Here is a 19919-nt window from a genome sequence, read left to right on the forward strand (position 1 = left end):
ATATGGCCGCCGTCACATCATCCAGGTGGATGCTGCACATTGGTGGTGGTTGAGGAGATCCCCCCACTTCCATGTAAAGTGCTTTGCATACCCAGAAAAGCACTATATAAATGTAACAAATTATAAATTAATATAAGCTCAGATCAATGAGGCCAATCAGTTCTGAAAAGAAATACAAAACATGTCCTAATTGAAAGGAAACAAGTTGACAAAAAGATTGAATCCAATATTCAGTGATAATATAGCATAACAAGCAATTTTATAATAGGTCAGTCTAAACAAGGTTTTCAATACAGCTTAAGGGTGGAATCATATAAGCCTTCATTTTGTACATTTGATTCAATTTCAGTTCATGTTTATGTTATTTAAATAATGATACCTTGCCTTGGACAAGCACAAAATCAAATATACTGTACATTCTAGAAATCTGTATTTTGTTAAAAGTGTAACTAAATACTGTCAAGAAAGCCAGATGAAATGTCATTTATTCTAGAAGGTGTGAAAAACTATACCTGCTTAAGAGTGGAGAGAGTCTGCAGGCCAGTTGCCTTAGCAACCATGGTATGGCTGTTGCCAGGGCTTGGTTGAAGATTAAGTGCCAGCCCCGAGATGGCATGAGCACGAAGCTCCACTATGGACACTTTCTCGTCTACCACAGAGAACTGCGTCTCTCCCAGTACCGCCTCCACTGCCAGTGGGGATTCAACCTGAAATCAACAAAACAAGATGCAATTTTACATTACGAAAGACAATGGAGGTAAAAACAGTCTAAATGGAAGAAAGAATGGTGAGGAGTGAAATTACAATTCCTGTCAAAAAGGAACATTTAGTGAGTAATCCCACATATTCAAGATGCAGCCCACTGAGTAAAGTAAGCATGGGAAAATGCACCTTTTCCCCGGAGGACGGCCAGCACTCGGCCTCCACATAAATCCTCCAGCTGACACTTCAAACCCATTATGTCACCATTTTTTCACCTCCTACCAGCGTTAAAGGTCACCAGGGACTTACCGAGTGAAAAGTCAAGTGGGGCGGCACGACTAGGAGGGTCAGAGAATCTCATTTTTTTCGGTATCTTTGCTGAACCGTGAGACCCTGCCAATCCCTAGAGCCACATAGCGCTAAGTTAGAGCCTCAATATAGGGATAGTGTTTCTCTTTTCATAATTCAGAAAGATTAAATTAAACTCACATTTTGCAAGACAAGAACAAGGCAGCCTACTAGGAGCGTTTTTGCTTCAAGAAAGACACAATAAGAGGGAGAAGTACATGGAGATTGGATGAATTTTAAAGTAGCCTACACTTCAGTCTCTCCATGACAAACAGAAGTTTAAAGAATTATGACTAGTAAAGAACACTAAAAAATGTTGACAGAAACTGAAGTTGTTTTTTCTTTTCTTTTTACACCAACTGCAAATGTCAACATGATATTTGCGAATTGAGATCATTATCTAATCTAACAGCTATACAGCATTATCTAACGGCATTATCTTATCTTTATAGCTATACAGAACAAAGAATAACAAAATATAACCTTTATTTAATTGTCTTAATCACAGCTGAGTCAGAACTGGTTACACAAGCAAATTTTGCTCTTGATAATTTAGCCCAATAAAATCCATAATGACTGTTAATGGTGTTCAAAAATCTCCAACCTCTACAGCAAACATTTTCATCCAACCTACTATTACTTCCCTCTTCAAAATCACCCATCTCCAGCTAAAAGCCCTCAACGCTGATGTAGGTTTATGAACTAGCCATGCTGCTGATTATACTTCGTCTGTGAAGTGGCAATGCTCAACCATCTTTTGGCATAGAAAAACCATCCAGCCGTTTTCCAGCCTTATCTCTCGCTGAAGAACATGACGATGTCTTGGTGTGCGGTTGGCATCAGGGAGCCGAACCCAGGCTTTTACTGATCCAGCCTAGACTTGCGACCCATATGTCCCAGATGCACATTGTTTGTGTCCCAATGCACTAATGATTTGAAGCAGGCTGTTACAGTTCATTGACCTTCCAGTCCTATACAATCCTCTCTCCCTTCCTCCTGTTGGAAAAGGGATGCATGTATAGGGGGCAGATGAATGTATAATTTAACTAAACTGTTTTGTTCCTGCATGTCTTATTTCCTGAGTTCAAGGCAAGCTTCAAAGATACAGTGTGTTTGAAGGAGAGAAAAGGAATGACAGATAGAAAAAGGGGAACTGAAAACAAATTCTTGCCAGAAAGGGCTAGTTTGGTATCCAGGCGGTTGCAATTAGTTTTATTATACTTGCTGATATATCTGCTTTTGATGTTAGCATTATAACCAGAGCGTTGCATGCTTGAATAGAGTGTGTTCAAAGGCTAAAAAGGGACTGCCTATTCCCCAGAACCTAATTCCTGTACTTGGTAAACCTGAAAAGCCAATTAAGTCATAGGAAATACATAGAATCAGGCTTGGAGGGTTAGTATTGTACAATTAATGCTACTGTAGACGGATTCACAGGACCATTACAGTTCAGTCGATGCCGAGAACGGGTCAGCAATACCTTCTGCTGTTCATAAGATTCTGTCATGAGAAACGTTCAAAGCTTAACGGCGGTGCGTCTTTGTGTTCAGGTCATAGTGACGGGTGGAGAATGAGCGCTGTGGCAGAGAAAGATCAAAGACCCACCAAATAAGCTAAAAAACCTTGGTGTGGTGGACTGATAAACAACATTATTCATACCTTTCCCTTGTTTCCTTTTCTTTCTTTTTTAGAAGGGTGAAATGGTGCTGCTGTGCTCAGACTCATTTATTTTCAGCTCACATTCAGCAAAAACATTCGAAATCTGCATTGGCCATTAATTATTAATGACCTTTGCAGTTTTCCCTAGTTTAATTAGCAAACTTTTTCTTTTATGCTCAAATTAGTTTATGGGCAAAAAAAGACACTTTTTTGAAGCCAAACAACAAACAACACTGTGGAGAGGTGTGATGAAGCTGTCACGAACAATCAAAACTCTCTTTGTTTGGACACAATGAACTGATTGTGTGCTGATTCAATAGAGAGGAAACGTCACTTTCAAGAATGATTCCCCCAATTTAAAACTATTGAAGTTTTATATTGCACAGATAATTCTCTTGCCAAACATCCTAGTTTCTGAATAGCCTACTGGGACTAAATATGCATATGAATAGCTTTCTAAAGGGGCATGAAAAGATAAAGACAGCAGCAGAGCTAACTTAGATAAATTATATATGAGAATTTTGAACATTGATTTTAGACCCTTGTTGATTTTATCTATAAACTACATTTATATTCTTAGCAATCTGTCTGTTTAAAAACAATTAAGTAATTATTAGGTTTGGACTGAGCAATTGTTGCCACAAGAGAACAGAGAAAGGATGAGATGAGAGAAAGTCTTCAATCCCATTAGCATCATGGCTATTCAAACAAGCAAACAGAACATAATACAAAAAATAGTAAAATAAAAATAATAAAAATAAAATAAATAAATAAAATAAATAAAATAAATTAAATAAAATAAATAAAATAAAATAAAATAAAATAAAATAAAATAAAATAAAATAAAATAAAATAAAATAAAATAAAATAAAATAAAATAAAATAAAATAAAATAAAATAAAATAAAATAAATAAAATAAAATAAAATAAAATAAAATAAAATAAAATAAAATAAAATAAAATAAAATAAAATAAAATAAAATAAAATAAATAAAATAAAATAAAATAAAATAAAATAAAATAAAATAAAATAAAATAAAATAAAATAAATAAAATAAAATAAAATAAAATAAAATAAAATAAAATAAAATAAAATAAATAAAATAAAATAAAATAAAATAAAATAAAATAAAATAAAATAAAATAAAATAAAATAAAATAAAATAAAATAAAATAAAATAAAATAAAAAATAAAATAAAATAAAATAAATAAAAAATAAAAAAATAAATTAAATTAAATTAATTTAAATTAAATTAAATTAAATTAAATTAAATTAAATTAAATTAAATTAAATTAAATTAAATTAAATTAAATTAAATTAAATTAAATTAAATTAAATTAAATTAAATTAAATTAAAAAAATCTTTCTTCTCAAATAATATGTTTTAGACACTGGCAGGGTGGCCGATTTTCTTTGATTTTATTATACTTGCTGATATACTGGCAGTTTATATAGTGGAATGTATCACACAAAAAATCTACTTGCAGTTATATAAGCAAGTATAATAAACTCAAAGCAAAGTAAAAATAAAATAAAACAGCCCACCCTGCCAGCGGCCAACACATAACATCAGGGAAGAAAGTGAAAGTAAATTTTTTTAACTTGCATATATTAGACAATAAAAGGGATTGAACAATTGTCCCTTAGACACTTTGTATGTCCTGACAGGTATAAAAACTATGAGTAAGGACCAGTGTCCAATAATGTTGGCTGAAGAGAATGTTATATAGCAAAATTAAATTGCTGCATTGTAATATGGTATTGAGAGCTCCATTCACCTCTTCCCCATTTATTCCATCAATCCTAAATTTATAGGACTAATTTGTATTCTACCTTCAGAGTGGATGATCCAAGCTCGTTGGCCACTAGCACGGTCCTGTCCACCAGCTCAGCCACCCTGGCGTCCACCACCTTCAGAGAGTCTTGCACCAGCTCAGTCACATCCACTTGCCAGTCAGGACCCAGCATAGTGATCATCTGGTTTGTGCCTTCAGTAGATGTTGTGTGGAACTGGGTCAGAACCTTAACCTGGGCCCTCTGGTACTGAAGTGTACATCCTCGGCTTACTTTACGGTCATCTTCATCATCGTCATCGCTGTCTCTGGCCGTTCTAAAGAGATGATTGTGGGTTAAATAAGAAATTAACACTAGAATTTAGGTTTCATTAATATGCATGCTAGTGTGACTTCCATCCATCCATCCATCCATCCATCCATCCATCCATCCATCCATCCATCCATCCATCCATCCATCCATCCATCCAATATATATATCTTTTTTTAAGGGAGGTGTTGGTGTACATTTTCTATAGAGCCATAGCAACAGTTGTTCATCCAAAGATCTTCAAATAAGACATGCATTCAAGACATTGCACAGAGGAGTACACTTTCCCTATAGTGAAGGATAATATACTGTGTATTGTGCTCGCTTCTAAAATTGCAATGAGTAAATTGCGCTCAGCACAGATTTTTTGGCATGCTTTTGCCATTACCTAATTAATTTGCATTTCTAAAGTGCATTGGGTGTTGAAATAGCTAATAGAAAATGTGTGCATATAAACAACGCTCCATCGTGATTTCCCTCCAAAATGTTTGTTAGAACTGCATGCCAGTATCAAAAAGTGCATCATCTGGAGACCTGTTTCAAAGAGTTTTCGCATCAGTGACTCTTGCGTGCCTCACACATACCATCACATTGGATCTATCTAATCTGCTCCCTTGGCAGCATGTCACCACGTGAGGTAAGCGAGAGAAAGCAGTATAAGGGCTGTGGGGATCTAGAGAGATAAATGCAACTTCACCCATTCTACACACATAACTAATTAATCAGATGACTGGAGATATAGAGACAACATGTCTGTCTGTGTCTGACAAAGCATGTCCATCGATAAGCCTAAATTGAACTGAATGTAAAGCAGTGCGTTATCATGTAAGGAGACACACTGGCACTTCTCAGCAAAAAAGAGAGATTGACAGGCACACAAACACAGAAGTAGAAGACTCATAATAGTGGAAAGCAGTTGCTGATCAGCGCTTTGCTCTCTTCTGAGTTACACACATGCTCCTGTTTCCATGGAGGTGAAAAACAAGAGGCTTTTGCATCAATTGAAGAACCTGGCAGACAGATGCTCTCTGTGTTCTTGAGGACAGTTGTAGTCTCTTGTCCACTGGTTAATGTGAATTTCAGAGCAGAAGAACACACCTCAAGTGTTGGAGACTTGCTTGAACTCATTAGGTTGTTAAGAGAACTGGAGGTTTCATGCACGGGAACTTGCTCATCCAATAAAAATGAGTGTCAGGTTTTGCAGACACATCATTGTTTCACCAGTTTAGTGAGCTACATCAATCAATCGGTGTGGAAGGCCAATGCGAGAAACCTGCCCACTGACACGTCTTAACATTGAGCAATGTAGTGGAATGAAATGGACAGAGCAGAGGAGGGAGGAACAGAAAGAAGGGAAGAGGGAAAGAAAATATGGCATTGTTCAAACAGGCAGTGGATTCTTTGGCATATCCAAATCCGGTTAATTGTTTAGTAAAAATCTAAATTTAAAAAATAAGTTTCAGGTTAGATAAGATTTAATAATAATAATAATAATAAAAGTAATTTGGGATGTACAGTAACATGTATATAACGGCATACACCACTGTGCCTGAATTATTAAACTGAAGTATTAAACAGTGAATAAGTAAATGAATGAGTGGATTTTTGCACAAATATGCATGCATGTATAAGCAATACAGAAATGCCTTTGATGCTTGTATTGCCTCATGCAGTTTCGTCTTCGGTATGGTTTCAATATAGCCTTTATATAACCAGAAATATGTTTTTGTAACTCATATTATACTGCATATTGCATTCTTGGTTTCTTCAATATACCTATAAACCTAGAATATTCAAGAAACCTAGAACATATATTCAATATTCTAGGTTTGTTCAAGCATCATGGAACTTGCCACAGTTCTTCTGGATGTAGTCTGTCTCAGTTTTTTTCTGTATCTTCATGCAGGGCCGTAACCACCATAGACATTGAGGGGGACAAGCCCCCCCCCCCCCCCCCCCCCCCCCCCCCCAATAATTAGAAATGGCCAAATGGTTACAGCCTTGTCTTCATGTAATCCCAGATGGACTCAATGATGGTGAGATCAGATCTCTGTGTGGAGCATACCGGCTGTTGTCTGACTCCTTGTGCATATAAAAATCTCCCTGGATTATTACAATTAATAGCAAAAGGAATGTTTGAAAATATAAACTGATATTTTCTACTGACACACTACAGTAAAATATATAAATAACTGGCTTAAAACCTTTTTATTGGTAAAAATACTAATGTAAAAAAATACTTTTGCACAGTACCATTCACACACGTTGTGTTTTCATGTTTTATGGGGATTTTCCATAGACATAATGATTTTTATACTGTACAATCTGTATCTTCTATCCCCCTACACTAACCCTACCCCTAAACCTACCCATCACAGAGAACTTTATGCAATTTACATTTTCAAAATAATCAATTAGTATGATTTATAATCTGTTTTCCTCAAGGGGACTAAAAAATGTCCCCACAAGGACAAGGATTTTGGATTTTGCCTTCTTCGTGGGGACATTTTGTACTGTACAAACTGTATATTCTATCCCCTTACACTAACCCTACGCCTAAACCTACCCATCACAGAAAACGTTCTACATTTTTACATAAAAAAAAAAAAAAAACTCCTTCTGTATGATTTATAAGCTTGTTTCCTAAATTTAGATCCCCACGGTGACACAAGTCCCCATGAGTCTGTGTGCATTCAGGTTGAAGTCCCCACCGGGATAGGAAAACATGTACACACACACTTTCAAATCCAATCAACAACCTTGTTTGATAAGCGATTTTACGCAGCAATACATAAGTGAAGTTGGACTTGGCAATGTGAATTCTATAAGGGACTTTTAAAAACAACTGATTTGTAGGTAAATAAAAAGACTATATTCTGCTATTAGTGCCATCCACACAAATTCATAAACTTGCAGAGATTACACACATTTTCGTAAAAAAATATATTAAAATTATTCTATTTAAAAAGGAACTGAAATCATGAGATTAATCAGGATTAGCTGGTACCCTGGGTTGGGTCTTATGCACTGTAGCTCAGCACTGTGACAAGATGTCAAGATGAATACGAGCAGAGACAAAATGTTCAGGTTTGTCATCTTCTCTTTTTTCTCTCCCACAGTGACAGCTACTATCTTAAGTCTTCTGGTGCCATGCTGACTTTTAAGTCATTACTATAGTAACCATATACATTCAATAGATCCGATTTCTTCATTTGCAAAATGACAGTGCAGACACTGGGATAAAGATTGCATCTGAAAAACAAATCAGATTTTGAGCTGATCACACAGAGATTGTATGTGTGAACAAAGCCTTAGAGTTCTTGGGTCCTGGGAGGAAGCTAAATCAAAGGCACTCAAATTGAGGTCAAATGCAAATGTAATGACACGCTTGTATTGTGTGTGAATTGTCCGTATGAAACAGGGAGAATACTGAAAGTATAACTGCACAGAGACTTTGCTTACAATGGCTTGAAAATAGTGAATAATACACTTTGTAGATTTAATTTTGTGAGCTAAATGCATTCTAGCAGCTATATGGGATGTTTTAAATGTTCCAATGTTGTTTAAGATATCAAAGCTAAATCTTTATAGCTGAATTTCTAATGGATGACTTATTTCTAACGTTGCATGGTACATGCGTCACACCGCCAGCCCTACATGAAGGCTAGATGTAGATTGACGATTTGCACCCAAATTGGATTAGCATAACCGAATCAGATCATATTTCCATTTTAATGGCCCATTTGAATGAATTTAATTAGAGATTTACATCACAAAAGAAAGACCTCTGTAAGGGAGCAATAATGATACTAGTGAGTTACCAGAATATTTTCCATCATGATTAATTCTGGAGAGGATCCTCATGAAAAATGCCGGAGCTGATATTCTGCCGTGCACTGTACGACAACACCGCTGCTTCAATTTGTCAAAATCACAGTAAATGGGCTGTATGAAGAATGACATTCGGGTCTCATGCGGCATCAGCTCTGTAGTCGCATTGTAACTAACACAGCCCTTAGTGACCTAGCTTTAAAGCTTTTAACAACTACACTAATTAAACTATTACACTGTTTTATCGCCCTCACAACGCCTACAAGTATTATGTTTAAATAAACAAGCAACAAAATAAAAGAAAACATGCATTAAACGTGCTAATGGAGAAAAGAGTGCAATGATATTTGAACGCACGGATCGCTGGTGTGTCTTACCTGCGGTCGGGTAAGATTGGCACCCTCCAGCCCTTGATGAAGGTCAGTCTGTTGTCTGAGAGCTCCACTTTGAGGGGCAGTTTGGGCACCCAGACAGTGAGCTCAAGAGGGGCACTCAGGTGCTCATAGCTGAAAATCACCCGAGCGTTCATGGAGCCACGCGTCTCTTTTCCATTCACAAACACATAGTCACAGTTCATGGACACCTGTTGAGGAGAGCAAAGAGAGATTTGATTGCTTTCACTGCATTCTCTGGAGAGTCAGCACAAAACAAAAGCTCTTCACGGGCAACTGCAAGTGGATGTCGGTTTGAAATAGGACTGTGAACTAAAACTTATTTGTGTAATTGTGTAAAACTTATTTAGAACTTATTTGAATAAATCAAAATTGATCAAATATTTGCGAAGAAATCCCCTCAAAAGGATGCAGACTACTACCTGATAGTCTACACAGCAATGCATTACCAAAATGTGGGCTCACACCATGCTTTAAAGAAGCTGTGTCAAGTTAGAAACCGTCCAACAGACCACTGTATTGTGCTACGTTCAGCTGTTTTTGAACCAAGAATGCATCCTATGTGAACAGCTCCCCACTTATTCTGTAAGTGTGGTTTGCCATGCCAAGTAGCCTGTAGTATTGCATGGGTAAGGTGGTAAATGCATTATTATTTTTGTAGCACATGCATCACATTATGTTTTATATAATAATTCAAACACAATGACTGATCTAGTTATCTAGCTTTACATGATCCCGGACGAGCCCCCACATTCAATTAAATGAAAGAAATAGTTTAAAATTTTAAAAATTTCTTTAAAAATCAATTAGCACCAGAAAGGGTTAAAAGTGTCATTCTGAGTCACTCTCAAAAGCATCAAGTAAAACATGAAAATAATCCATTCAAAGATATTTTTGAATTGTAAAATAGTTTTTTTTTTACTCCAAACATGTTTCCTAAAATAACACCCCATAGGAACTGGGTCTGACAGCTTTTTTCCTGAGGCATTGTTTTTTTCTTCTTTTTTTTTTTCTCGAGAAGCAGCAGTTGTTTTTCACTGCATTCTGCCTTTTTTCTGAGCAGACAAACAGACACACCAATGAACACAACACACACACACACATTTTTAAAACCTCAAAGTTGTGAAATTTTCATTAATGCACACAAAGCGGTACAAAAGAAAACAAAAAAAAATATTTTTCTTCCCCCGTTATTCCTTCCGGTCTGCCAACACATTTCATATGTACACTCAGCAGTCTTTAATAATAAATTATTTACTGTAATAGATAGCTGAAGCTTTGCTTTAGGGTACCATCTATGATTTATCAAGGGGTCTAAGGCAGCTGACACTGTAATCAGAGAACGTAATCTCCCTCAAATGGAGGTCGGGAGCTGCAGTCTATCCAGGACCAGAGATTCATCATAGTGGGGGATATCTGTGTAATAAAATATGTAGGTCTGCTAGACAGCTCCCGCTCTTATCCATACCATCAATATGGGGAATTGATCAGAGGAGATGGCTCTCTCCACAGTAGCCTTTAGGAGAATCTGCGGAGAAACTCTGCTTGCCCACTTAATTTCTTTTTTTAAAGGGACTGTTATTCAGTGAAAAAAAAAAAAAACTATGAAGAATACTGCTGAAAAAAACCTGACATATGGTGAAAGAGCAGAGAGGATAACAGCAGTGAGGGGGAGGTACAGAGAGAGCTTTTCATGTTCAAATGAAACATTTCCTTGCTTGGCCTAAATCTAGATGTGAGAAACCTCACTAGAAGGATTTGATAGTCAAAGTCATACTTTTTTCCCCTTCGTTTTATTAGAGTTGATGATGCTTTCACCTAGATTTATAATGGCAGTGAATGGGGCCCAAGAGTTTGAAGCTCAAAAAAGTTCATCCATCCATTATAAAAGTACTCCACACGGCGTCAGACCGCGTTCCATATTCAACTTATGAAAAAAGCGTAACTGCCGTGATGTATGACGTTGGACATGGCATGTTTTGAACTGCGAGAGGCGTTACACTTTCTTCGTAAGTTGAATACGGAAGGCAGTCTGGCGGGAGCTAGATATTTTACTTTATAAAGTTTTAAATATGGATATTTTTCCCACAAAAATGCATCGCTTCACTTCAGAAGGCCTTTATTAACTCCCCTGAGCCGTGTGGAGAATGTTTATGATGGATGGAAGCACTTTTTTGAGCTTCAAACTCGTGGGCCCCATTCACTCCTATTATAAAGCTAGGAAGTGTCAGGATATTTATTAATATAACTCTGTGTTAATCAGAAAGATGAAATTCATATACACCTAGGATGGCTTAGGGTGAGTAAATCTTGGGGTTATTTTCATTTTAAAGTGAACTAATCCATTAATGGATGTAGAACAATGTCATGCAGAATAAGGCATTAATATGTGCTTTATAGGAACTAATAAACAGCCAATATCCCAGTAACATGCATGCTAATAAGCAACTAGTTAATAGCGAGAATTGAACCCTAAAATAAAGTGTTACCAGAAATTCATACAGGTTTGGAACAAATTGAGGGTGAGTAAATGATGACAGAATTTTCATTTTTGGTTGAACTATTGTTTAATAGTAATATTAATACTAGTAAGCCCAATAAAAAAACAGTCACTATTGTTACTATCAATAGTGTTGGTGGGTGGCACACAACAAAAGCAGCAGCAGTTTTGCAGTGTTGCTCATGTCCTGTCTGGTTCCCAATGCACTCTACAGTTTTGTAAATGTGTTCCTGCTGTGCCACTTCTGTTGATGTGAGCTCAGTCTTGACCCACTTGCACCTGGGGCTTCTAATAAACTTGGATGGATAATTTTAAGTCAAAAGCAGTTAAGGACTGTGGGCGTCACTAGCCAGCAGGGGACAGCTGAAAGTACTTCTTATGCGCCAGCCAGCAGTCAAAGTTCCACGGAGTCACTAATCTGCCCTGGCACCCTGCGTGGTTCTAGAGGAGTGGCAGGGGCGAGGTCAGGATAGTGATGCCCATTGAGAGGCCTCCAGCTCTACACACCCGCCAGCGGTGTTTAATCCAACAAACACCCCCTGTAACCCTCCACCATCCAGGCTGCCGTCACACAGTTAAGCAGATGCGCTTTTATCTGTGTTGATGGTATCATGCGAAGGCCGACTATACATGGTTAAAGACGAACATACTGCCTACAGCTTGAAGCAAGAACTGATGATTTGATTTAATATGACAGCAAGCCTCTAAAGAAACAGAATGGTTTCACACTTAAAATATTGTTATAAAATAGAGAGTTCCAGTCCTGAATGTGGATTGTTCAATTCAGTGTTCCAGCTCTGCTAAATTTAGTCAATAACCTTTAAGAGGCCAAGCTAAACAAATAAGTGAAGTGAATAAAGTGCGAAAGTGCGTTGTACAAAATGTTTTATCTGGGATACACAATATATTGGTATTGGCCGATATTGGATTTTTAATATTGCATCCTTGTTTCTCCAATTTTTTACATGGCTGTCAACAATTAGAGTTATAATAAAATCGAAATAAAATAAAAATAGTAATAATTTAACAACACTATTGAATGTAACCTTCAGCAAATCTCAAAATGTTGTGATATCTAAATTCACTTAGAGATCACTTAGGTAGCAATTAAATGACTGTATTAGTTTATTTTAGATAACATAGTATTATATTTTGTTATAGCCAAAATATCGGTTATGTATGGAAGCTAGCTTAAAGGTCCCATGACATGAACATTTTACTTTATGAGTTTTTTTAACATTAATATGAGTTAGCCTGTCTATGGTCCCACAGTGGCTAGAAATTTCGTTAGGTGTAAACCAAGCCCTGGGTGTCCTGCTCTGCCTTTGAGAAGATGAAAGCTCAGACGGGCCAATCTGGAATCTTCCCTATATTTCGTCATACGGGGAAAGGTTACCTCCCCTTTCTCTGCTTTGCCCGCCCAGAGAATTTGGAGAAAATGGATTCAGTTTATTTTTTACATTTAATTCAGTCGCAATGTCAGCACAGACTTTACAAACAGACTTTTACGATTTGGATTCGATAGCACCGCCACAAACAGTGAGTAACAGTGTTCATTAATGCCTGATCTGTGATCAGTGATTTCTGATGTGTAGCTAATTATTCAAGTTCACACAGACTAAATCGTCTAATACTGTTTATACATCAGTGAATCAAGCCAGTGACTAAACGATCAACTTCACATTGTTTCTCTTAGTAGCATGAAACAAATCTGTTATTTAAATTGTGATTAAACTACAGAGAGCGATCAAAGAGCACTCTCTTTATAACGGCTGGAGCTGTCAATCACACGTCGCGAGTGTATCTGCACACTTGCCCAAACTGCCGTTACAATGAATGACGCTGTTATGCTGCACAACGAAGCTCTTACGGTATTCATATCGATATTGTGTTTGCTGTTAGTTGTGGTGAAAACAATTTGTGAGAAAAATAGCGTTGCCATGACGAGATCACTGTATTCATTCACTGAGGCCTTTCATGTGATGGGAAAAGATCTAAAAATAATGCAATAATCAACACTTTCCCGATTCGTTAATCTCGACAGCTTAATAGTAAAAAAACGTAGTAAAAGTATTCGAGAGAGGCTTCACATGTAATACGCATTTCAAATGCAAAGATGTCAGCCAATCACAGCAGTGGGCGTTTACACTGAAGTCTCACAGCAGACACGCCCCTTGAAACGGAGCATTCAAGCCAGAGGGCTAATATCAGGATTTTATTTCAAAATGCCTTTTATTTTCAGACATTTTATGATGTAAAAATCATACTAACAACATAAGTTACACCTCAGGAAACTATATACAAAACAATAAAAAAATCCACATCATCGGACCTTTAAAAAAGGTAAAAGCGACATTTATATCTCGCAATTGCGAGTTTACATCTTGCATTTCTGACTTTTTTCATTCACAATTGCGAGATATAAAGTCAGAATTGTAGATTTGTAAAAAGTCTTCTTTTCCTCAAAATTGGACTTTATAACTCACAATTCTGACTTTACAACTCGCAATTTTGAGAAGAAAAAAATTGAATTATAAGATAAAAAGTTGTAGTTATCTTTAACATTGTTTAATATCGTGGCGGAAACAAGATTCCATAGTTCAGTCCCTCCAGAAAAACGCGATTATGCGATCGCGTGATTTAACGCATAATCAGCCAAAGTCCGCATATTCATGCGGGGGCCGCATTTTTTCAAATACGGCGCACTTTCGCCGCATAAATTGCCTATTTCCGCGTGCAAAATATGCGCGGCTATAATGATTTCATAATCCCCGCATTTTCGTTGCAAAAAAAGTCATATATATTAGCAGAAAGTTGAACAATTTTCGTTTACTTCACACAAGAGCCGCCATTTCCGCCTATTGCCATGGGAACGTTTTGAAGTGACGTGATTACCCGACGCGAACGTCATCGAAAAGCTTCAAACCCCGTGGAGAAACCATAGATACCGGTGAAACCATGATGAAGCACAAACTCCCATTGGCCAACAAAAATAACAGCAAAAGAGCAAAGCAGTTTCCCTGTGTGCCGACTGATTTCAAAACACAGCATCATGAAGCTTTGAAGCGTTATGAATCAATGAGTCGATTCAGCGGTTTGAAGCGTTATGAATCAATGAGTCGATTCAGCGGGTTGGATCGCCAAAGTCACGTATTTCAGCAGTTTGACACGCGATCCGAATCATGAATCGACTCGATGATTCATAGCATCATGATGCTGTGTTTTGAAATCAGTCATCACTATATAAGTCGTTATTTAGTTTTTTTTACACACAATAACTATTATCGTCGCTTCATAAAGTTATTGTAGAACCACTGTAGTGAGATGGACTTTGTAACGACGTCTTTAGTAGGCTACCTTTTATGGGTCTTGAGAGTGTACATTGTGCCAATGGAGGCCTTTCTGAGCCATCGGAATTCAACTAAAATATCTTAATTTGTGTCCAACAACATAAAGGGAAGTCATTAATGACAGAATTTTCATTTTTAGGTGAACTAACCCTTTAAGAGATTGCACTTTGTGCATTGGAAGCACTCAAATGTCTGTTTTGTATAGCGACATCTGTAAAACAGGAAGTTATTTATTAATTTTTTCAGAAGTTGTAGCATATTCCTTTTGTAAAGCTACAGAACTTGATTGACTAAATGTTTTGTAAATTTGAGCCATTATTAAGGTCTTCAATAAAACAAGATGAGAACTTAAATATTCCAGCACTTTCTGTGATGTAGTGCTTTTTTTCTCTTTCTCATCAAACCGCAGTTTTTGCAAGTTCCCGCAATTTTATCGCATAAAATTGCATAAATATCCCGCATTTTTCATCGCATTTTTTAAGAAAACGTGCCGCATAATCAAGGATTTTTGCCCGCAACAATCACAAAAAAAAGCCGCATTTTTCTGGAAGGACTGATAGTTATCATATGTAATATAAAATGCTTTTTTTAATATTTTTTTTTAATAATTATCGGCTGTATCAGCTAGAATATTAAAACGTTATTATATCAAGTAAATCGTCGCTGTCCGTTGAAAACCACGTATGTCCATTTTGCCGATTTTGAGATTTTTCGACGGATTGAATGTCCAGGTTCATTTCCGTATACAGTATGCTTCACATATCTAAATGGCCAATGAAAAGTTGTGAAATCATGTCATCTGATTTTCACGTATATCCATTTGGTGTCAAAGCTGTCAATCACGCCCCGTATCTCCCTCCGTGTGGAAGCATCTCACCAGTCTCGTGAAGTTTCATCTTCATTTTCACTTTTCTTTTCTGCAATACATTGCCAGATAAACATAGCCTGGTGAGACAATGACTTTCCTTCATCGAGGTAAACGTTTCCCCCCTGACGCCAGACGTACGTCTAGGAGTGACAAAATTACGGTAGGACTGTACAAACAAAGTATCTGTCTAGCATTACCATGTCAGTGTATTGATTCATTGTCCCTTCATAGTTTGCAAGAGACATTTAATACATTTATAATTAATATTAAATAAACTAAGCGTATTTAATAAACTAAGACGTAGGCTATTTAATAAACTGAGCGTATTCCTCTGTCAATATGAAACGCTACTTGGCCATTCTAATTAATGATCGGAAGAACGCGTATCGACCACCGTTACTGTAAAATATGCACGTATGTCCATTTAAACTAAATTTTGGTCAAATGTGGATTATATCATTACACTGGCAAGAATATGGTTACATGTAAAGATGCCGTACCAAGTATGACAACGCTACATTCAACTGCTTTTGAAATACGGTGTTTTTTTCACTTCCTGAAAAGTAACCGTTTTGGACATACGTGAGTTTCATCAGGCAGCGACAAAATACATTAAGTGCCATCCTTCCACCATGCATATTACATATGTGAGGTAAACATGACTCAAAGTGGTTACCATTTTGCATATTTCGTAGCACAACTGGAATTCTGCATTGACCAATCAGCACCCAGGACCGAAACTATCCATTTCATAATATTTATGCTTTACAATTAACCTGAGATAAGAGAAAGTATTTTAACATTTAAAAGAACAAAATACATAATCTTTAAAGGCCGAAGATAATAACATGCCATTTACTATTATTATACATTAGACATATTATTCAGTCATTGCACCGGAATAAAGGTCTGTGACTCATCTATACGTGGTGATTCATGTCTAAATGTGTGTGTTTGCTGTGTTGGGAATGCGTGCAGTGAGGATTCCTAAGCAGTGGAATGGAATGGGAACGTATGTTCTCAGATGGCCTGTGTGATCATCTGGGAGAGACTGTTCACAGCTTCCTGCTCCCAAACACAAAGCCCCACAGGGTCTCATCATTCAACACTCACATATAGCAATGTAGATGTTCATTACACACACAAACAAAGACGCCAAGAAATAACTATACCATCCAAATGTGTGCAAACATTTCAAAAGATACACCTCGCTGGTCTTAAGGTAGTGTTTTATTGCCAGCCTGTATACAGAACCTGCGGCAAACATGATATTAAAAGTCATTTCCATGCATGCAGCATAAGATGTCATTCTCACGGTTATGCATGTAACCATCTGTTCTATGCAGAAGTAAAAGCTTTGGCTCTAGGCAAATAAGTCATGTTTCAATAGATACCCGTGACTACCTTTTGAATAAGATAAGCAAAAAAAGATGTTAGTGGACCCTGTAACCTTTGCCTTCTGTATGACGCTTTTTTGCCACTGCACAGAGCATTTTATTGAACTGTCAGGACTCATGTTGTCTCAGCTTGAAGGGCTCATCTTGAATTAGCCTCCAAAGTTCAATAGCCAGGGCGGCCAAGCAAACCCACTCAATAACACCAGAACTAATGCTCTGCCCAGGCACTGCGGCACACAAGGCTATTCTGAATCTTAAAACAGATAAACAACGAATGCCCTCACGGCCTGTCTCTGATGACTTATGGATCTCAATCTTGGCGGACAGATGACACTCCGAGGCATATTATTATCATTTCTCTACATTTTGGATACGGTTTATAGTCGAATTGGATTCCTTCTTTCCAACAGATGGTGAAGATTGTTCAAATGATTGTTTCCTTCAGCAAAGGACATTGCAAAATGTTTTCAGCCTGCATTTACAAACCCTCAGGTGGAACCAACTGCCCCCTTGTGCAAATATAGAGAAATAAATGCATTCATTGACTCAAATACACAACCTTGGCTGTTGAATTGAGACGCAACTTCATCCTAGACCCAGATATGAGCATTTAAAGCTGTAGTTCTCAATCTTTTTGACCCAAATGCCTCCTACTGTCTCAAACATTTTCAAAGCACCCTCGACCCCCATGTAATGTAAGATATTTCCACCAGTATTTCACCTAAATTATAAAGAATCAGATTTTATGAAATATATTTTAAACAAACTAGGAAACAAATATAAATAATAGGAGGGTTAGTGATTGCTGATTTGATATGATTTTTTTGCTTTTATGCATTTTTAATCATTTTAAAAATGCAAAAAATTATAATAAAATTTACTGTGATCTAACGGTTCTTTAGTAATCTAAAATGTTTAACCTAAAAATCATAGAACAGTGTCAACAGCCAGAAAAAACTAATATCCATAATGTTAGGAATATGTCCATATTGTTATCCACTCTCAGAAAAAAAGCTGTCACTGGGGTACCTTTACATTTTTGTTCCTTTTAGGTAATAATATGTACACTTTAGGTACTAATGTATATACCTTTAAGGTACCAATATGCACCCTTTAGATACAAAAAGTACCTTTTGAAAAGGTACCCAGCTTTTGCACCTTTTTCTGAGAGTGTATGAACAAACCCCTTTGTAAAAACCTAATTAAAATGGAAGGTTTGATATGTAAGTGCTACTGCAGTGGAGATTTCTTGCTCCGTGCATGAGAAAGAACAGCCTTTTGAGAAAATGGCATTTAAAGATATGTATTGTAATTGAAATCTACAGACACAAAAAGGACGTTTTTGCAGTGGTCATGTATTTAGATAGGCAGGGTTAAGGGATGTAGAATATGGTCGTGCAGAATAAGGCATTAATATGTGCTTTATAAGTATTAATAAACAGCCCGATATGTTAGTAATATGCATGCTAATAAGCAACTATCTAGCTAGTAATCTAAAGCGTAACCAAATAATTCAATATTGCTGAACAAATGTCTACAATGCAGTCACCCACTGTAAAAAGAATAGTTTGCATCATACAAACCAGGCAAGTGTTGTAAATGTAGTATAACAGATATCTACAGATGCAAATAGACAAAGCGTAACACAACAAAAACTCAAATGTTTATTGTTTTGTAATCTTTCCAGTAGTCCGATCAAGATATGTTTTGGAAGCTAAATAGCCCAAAAATCTCAAAATTAACGAGTGCCTAAAAAAAAGTATTGCCTTAATATAGATAGCTTTGGTGCACTGCTTTCTATGAGACTCTTCATTTAAAAGCATTAAACACAGGTCAAGTGTGCGATCTCTGCGGTTGTTCAGTGGCAGATGTTGTTCTGCAGAGCGCTGAACACTTTTGATGTACTGTCTGAGACTGAAAAGGCATCGATCCCTCTAGGGGATCACGAAAGCAGTGGCCACAGGAGCATATATAAACTCGGCTTAAATGAGGTTTTGATGGTCATTTTATGGTCTCTTAAGCTGTCTGCAATTGATTATGAGAATAGTAGAAGACGTCCTAGTTCAGTAAACCTCTCAACGTGGGCGTGACGTACCTTGACGATGTCCTCATTGAATGACTTGCACTGCACAAAGGATGACACATCAGTGACTGCTCCGTTTATCTCAATGGAAACCACCTTGACAGGGATGGCCACAGTTCGGCCAGTAAGAACTGCCGTGTTGATAATCTCAGTGTCCTGGATATGGAAGAAAGAAAGAGAGAGGGAGAATAAAAGCGAGAGCATGAGTCAAGAGGTTAGTAGATGTTCACTGCTCCAAAAATGTTCAGGAAAGTCCCAGAGTCAGTGCTACACTGCTTAAGAAAGTATAAAACACTATCTATATTCAATTCAAGAGCCTTGAGCTTCCCTCCTTCAAAAGAAAATGACCAATCAGCACAAATTCCAGTCGATTGGTTTTGAAACTCATTGAGACACATGAAATCAGAAGAGCTCATGTCCCAGGAATGTGTCCCTTCAGATTTTCCAAGGCAAAGTCTTTAAGATATGTTTATTTTATTGTAGAACAATTGGTAACACTTTAGATTACATTTACATTTACGCATTTGGCAGACGCTTTTATCCAAATCCTGAAAGATTAGGGAACACATATTCACTATTAACTAGGAGTTTTCCCCTCAATAAACTGTAAGTAAGTGAGTAAGGTAGTTGTTGTAGGCATGTGGCAGGATTAAGGGATGTAGAATATGGTCTTGCAGAATAAGG

The 19919-nt window shown here is 36.9% G+C and overlaps 1 protein-coding gene across 2 annotated transcripts in view; it reads right to left on the minus strand.

Annotated features, from left to right (window-relative positions):
• tmem132e (transmembrane protein 132E) overlaps positions 1-19919 on the minus strand; it is a 541290-nt gene that overhangs the window by 12325 nt on the left and 509046 nt on the right. For both annotated transcript variants that reach the window (XM_079815982.1, XM_079815981.1), the window contains exons 5-8: positions 19248-19391; positions 9023-9228; positions 4545-4821; positions 513-707 (exon numbers count right to left, since the gene is read on the minus strand). In XM_079815982.1, coding sequence (XP_079672108.1) covers positions 513-707; positions 4545-4821; positions 9023-9228; positions 19248-19391 — 822 coding nt within the window. The remainder of the gene's footprint in view (positions 1-512; positions 708-4544; positions 4822-9022; positions 9229-19247; positions 19392-19919) is intronic.

Source organism: Gobio gobio, assembly GCF_949357685.1.
Source record: "Gobio gobio genome assembly, chromosome: 4".
Taxonomy (NCBI): Eukaryota; Metazoa; Chordata; class Actinopteri; order Cypriniformes; family Gobionidae; genus Gobio; species Gobio gobio.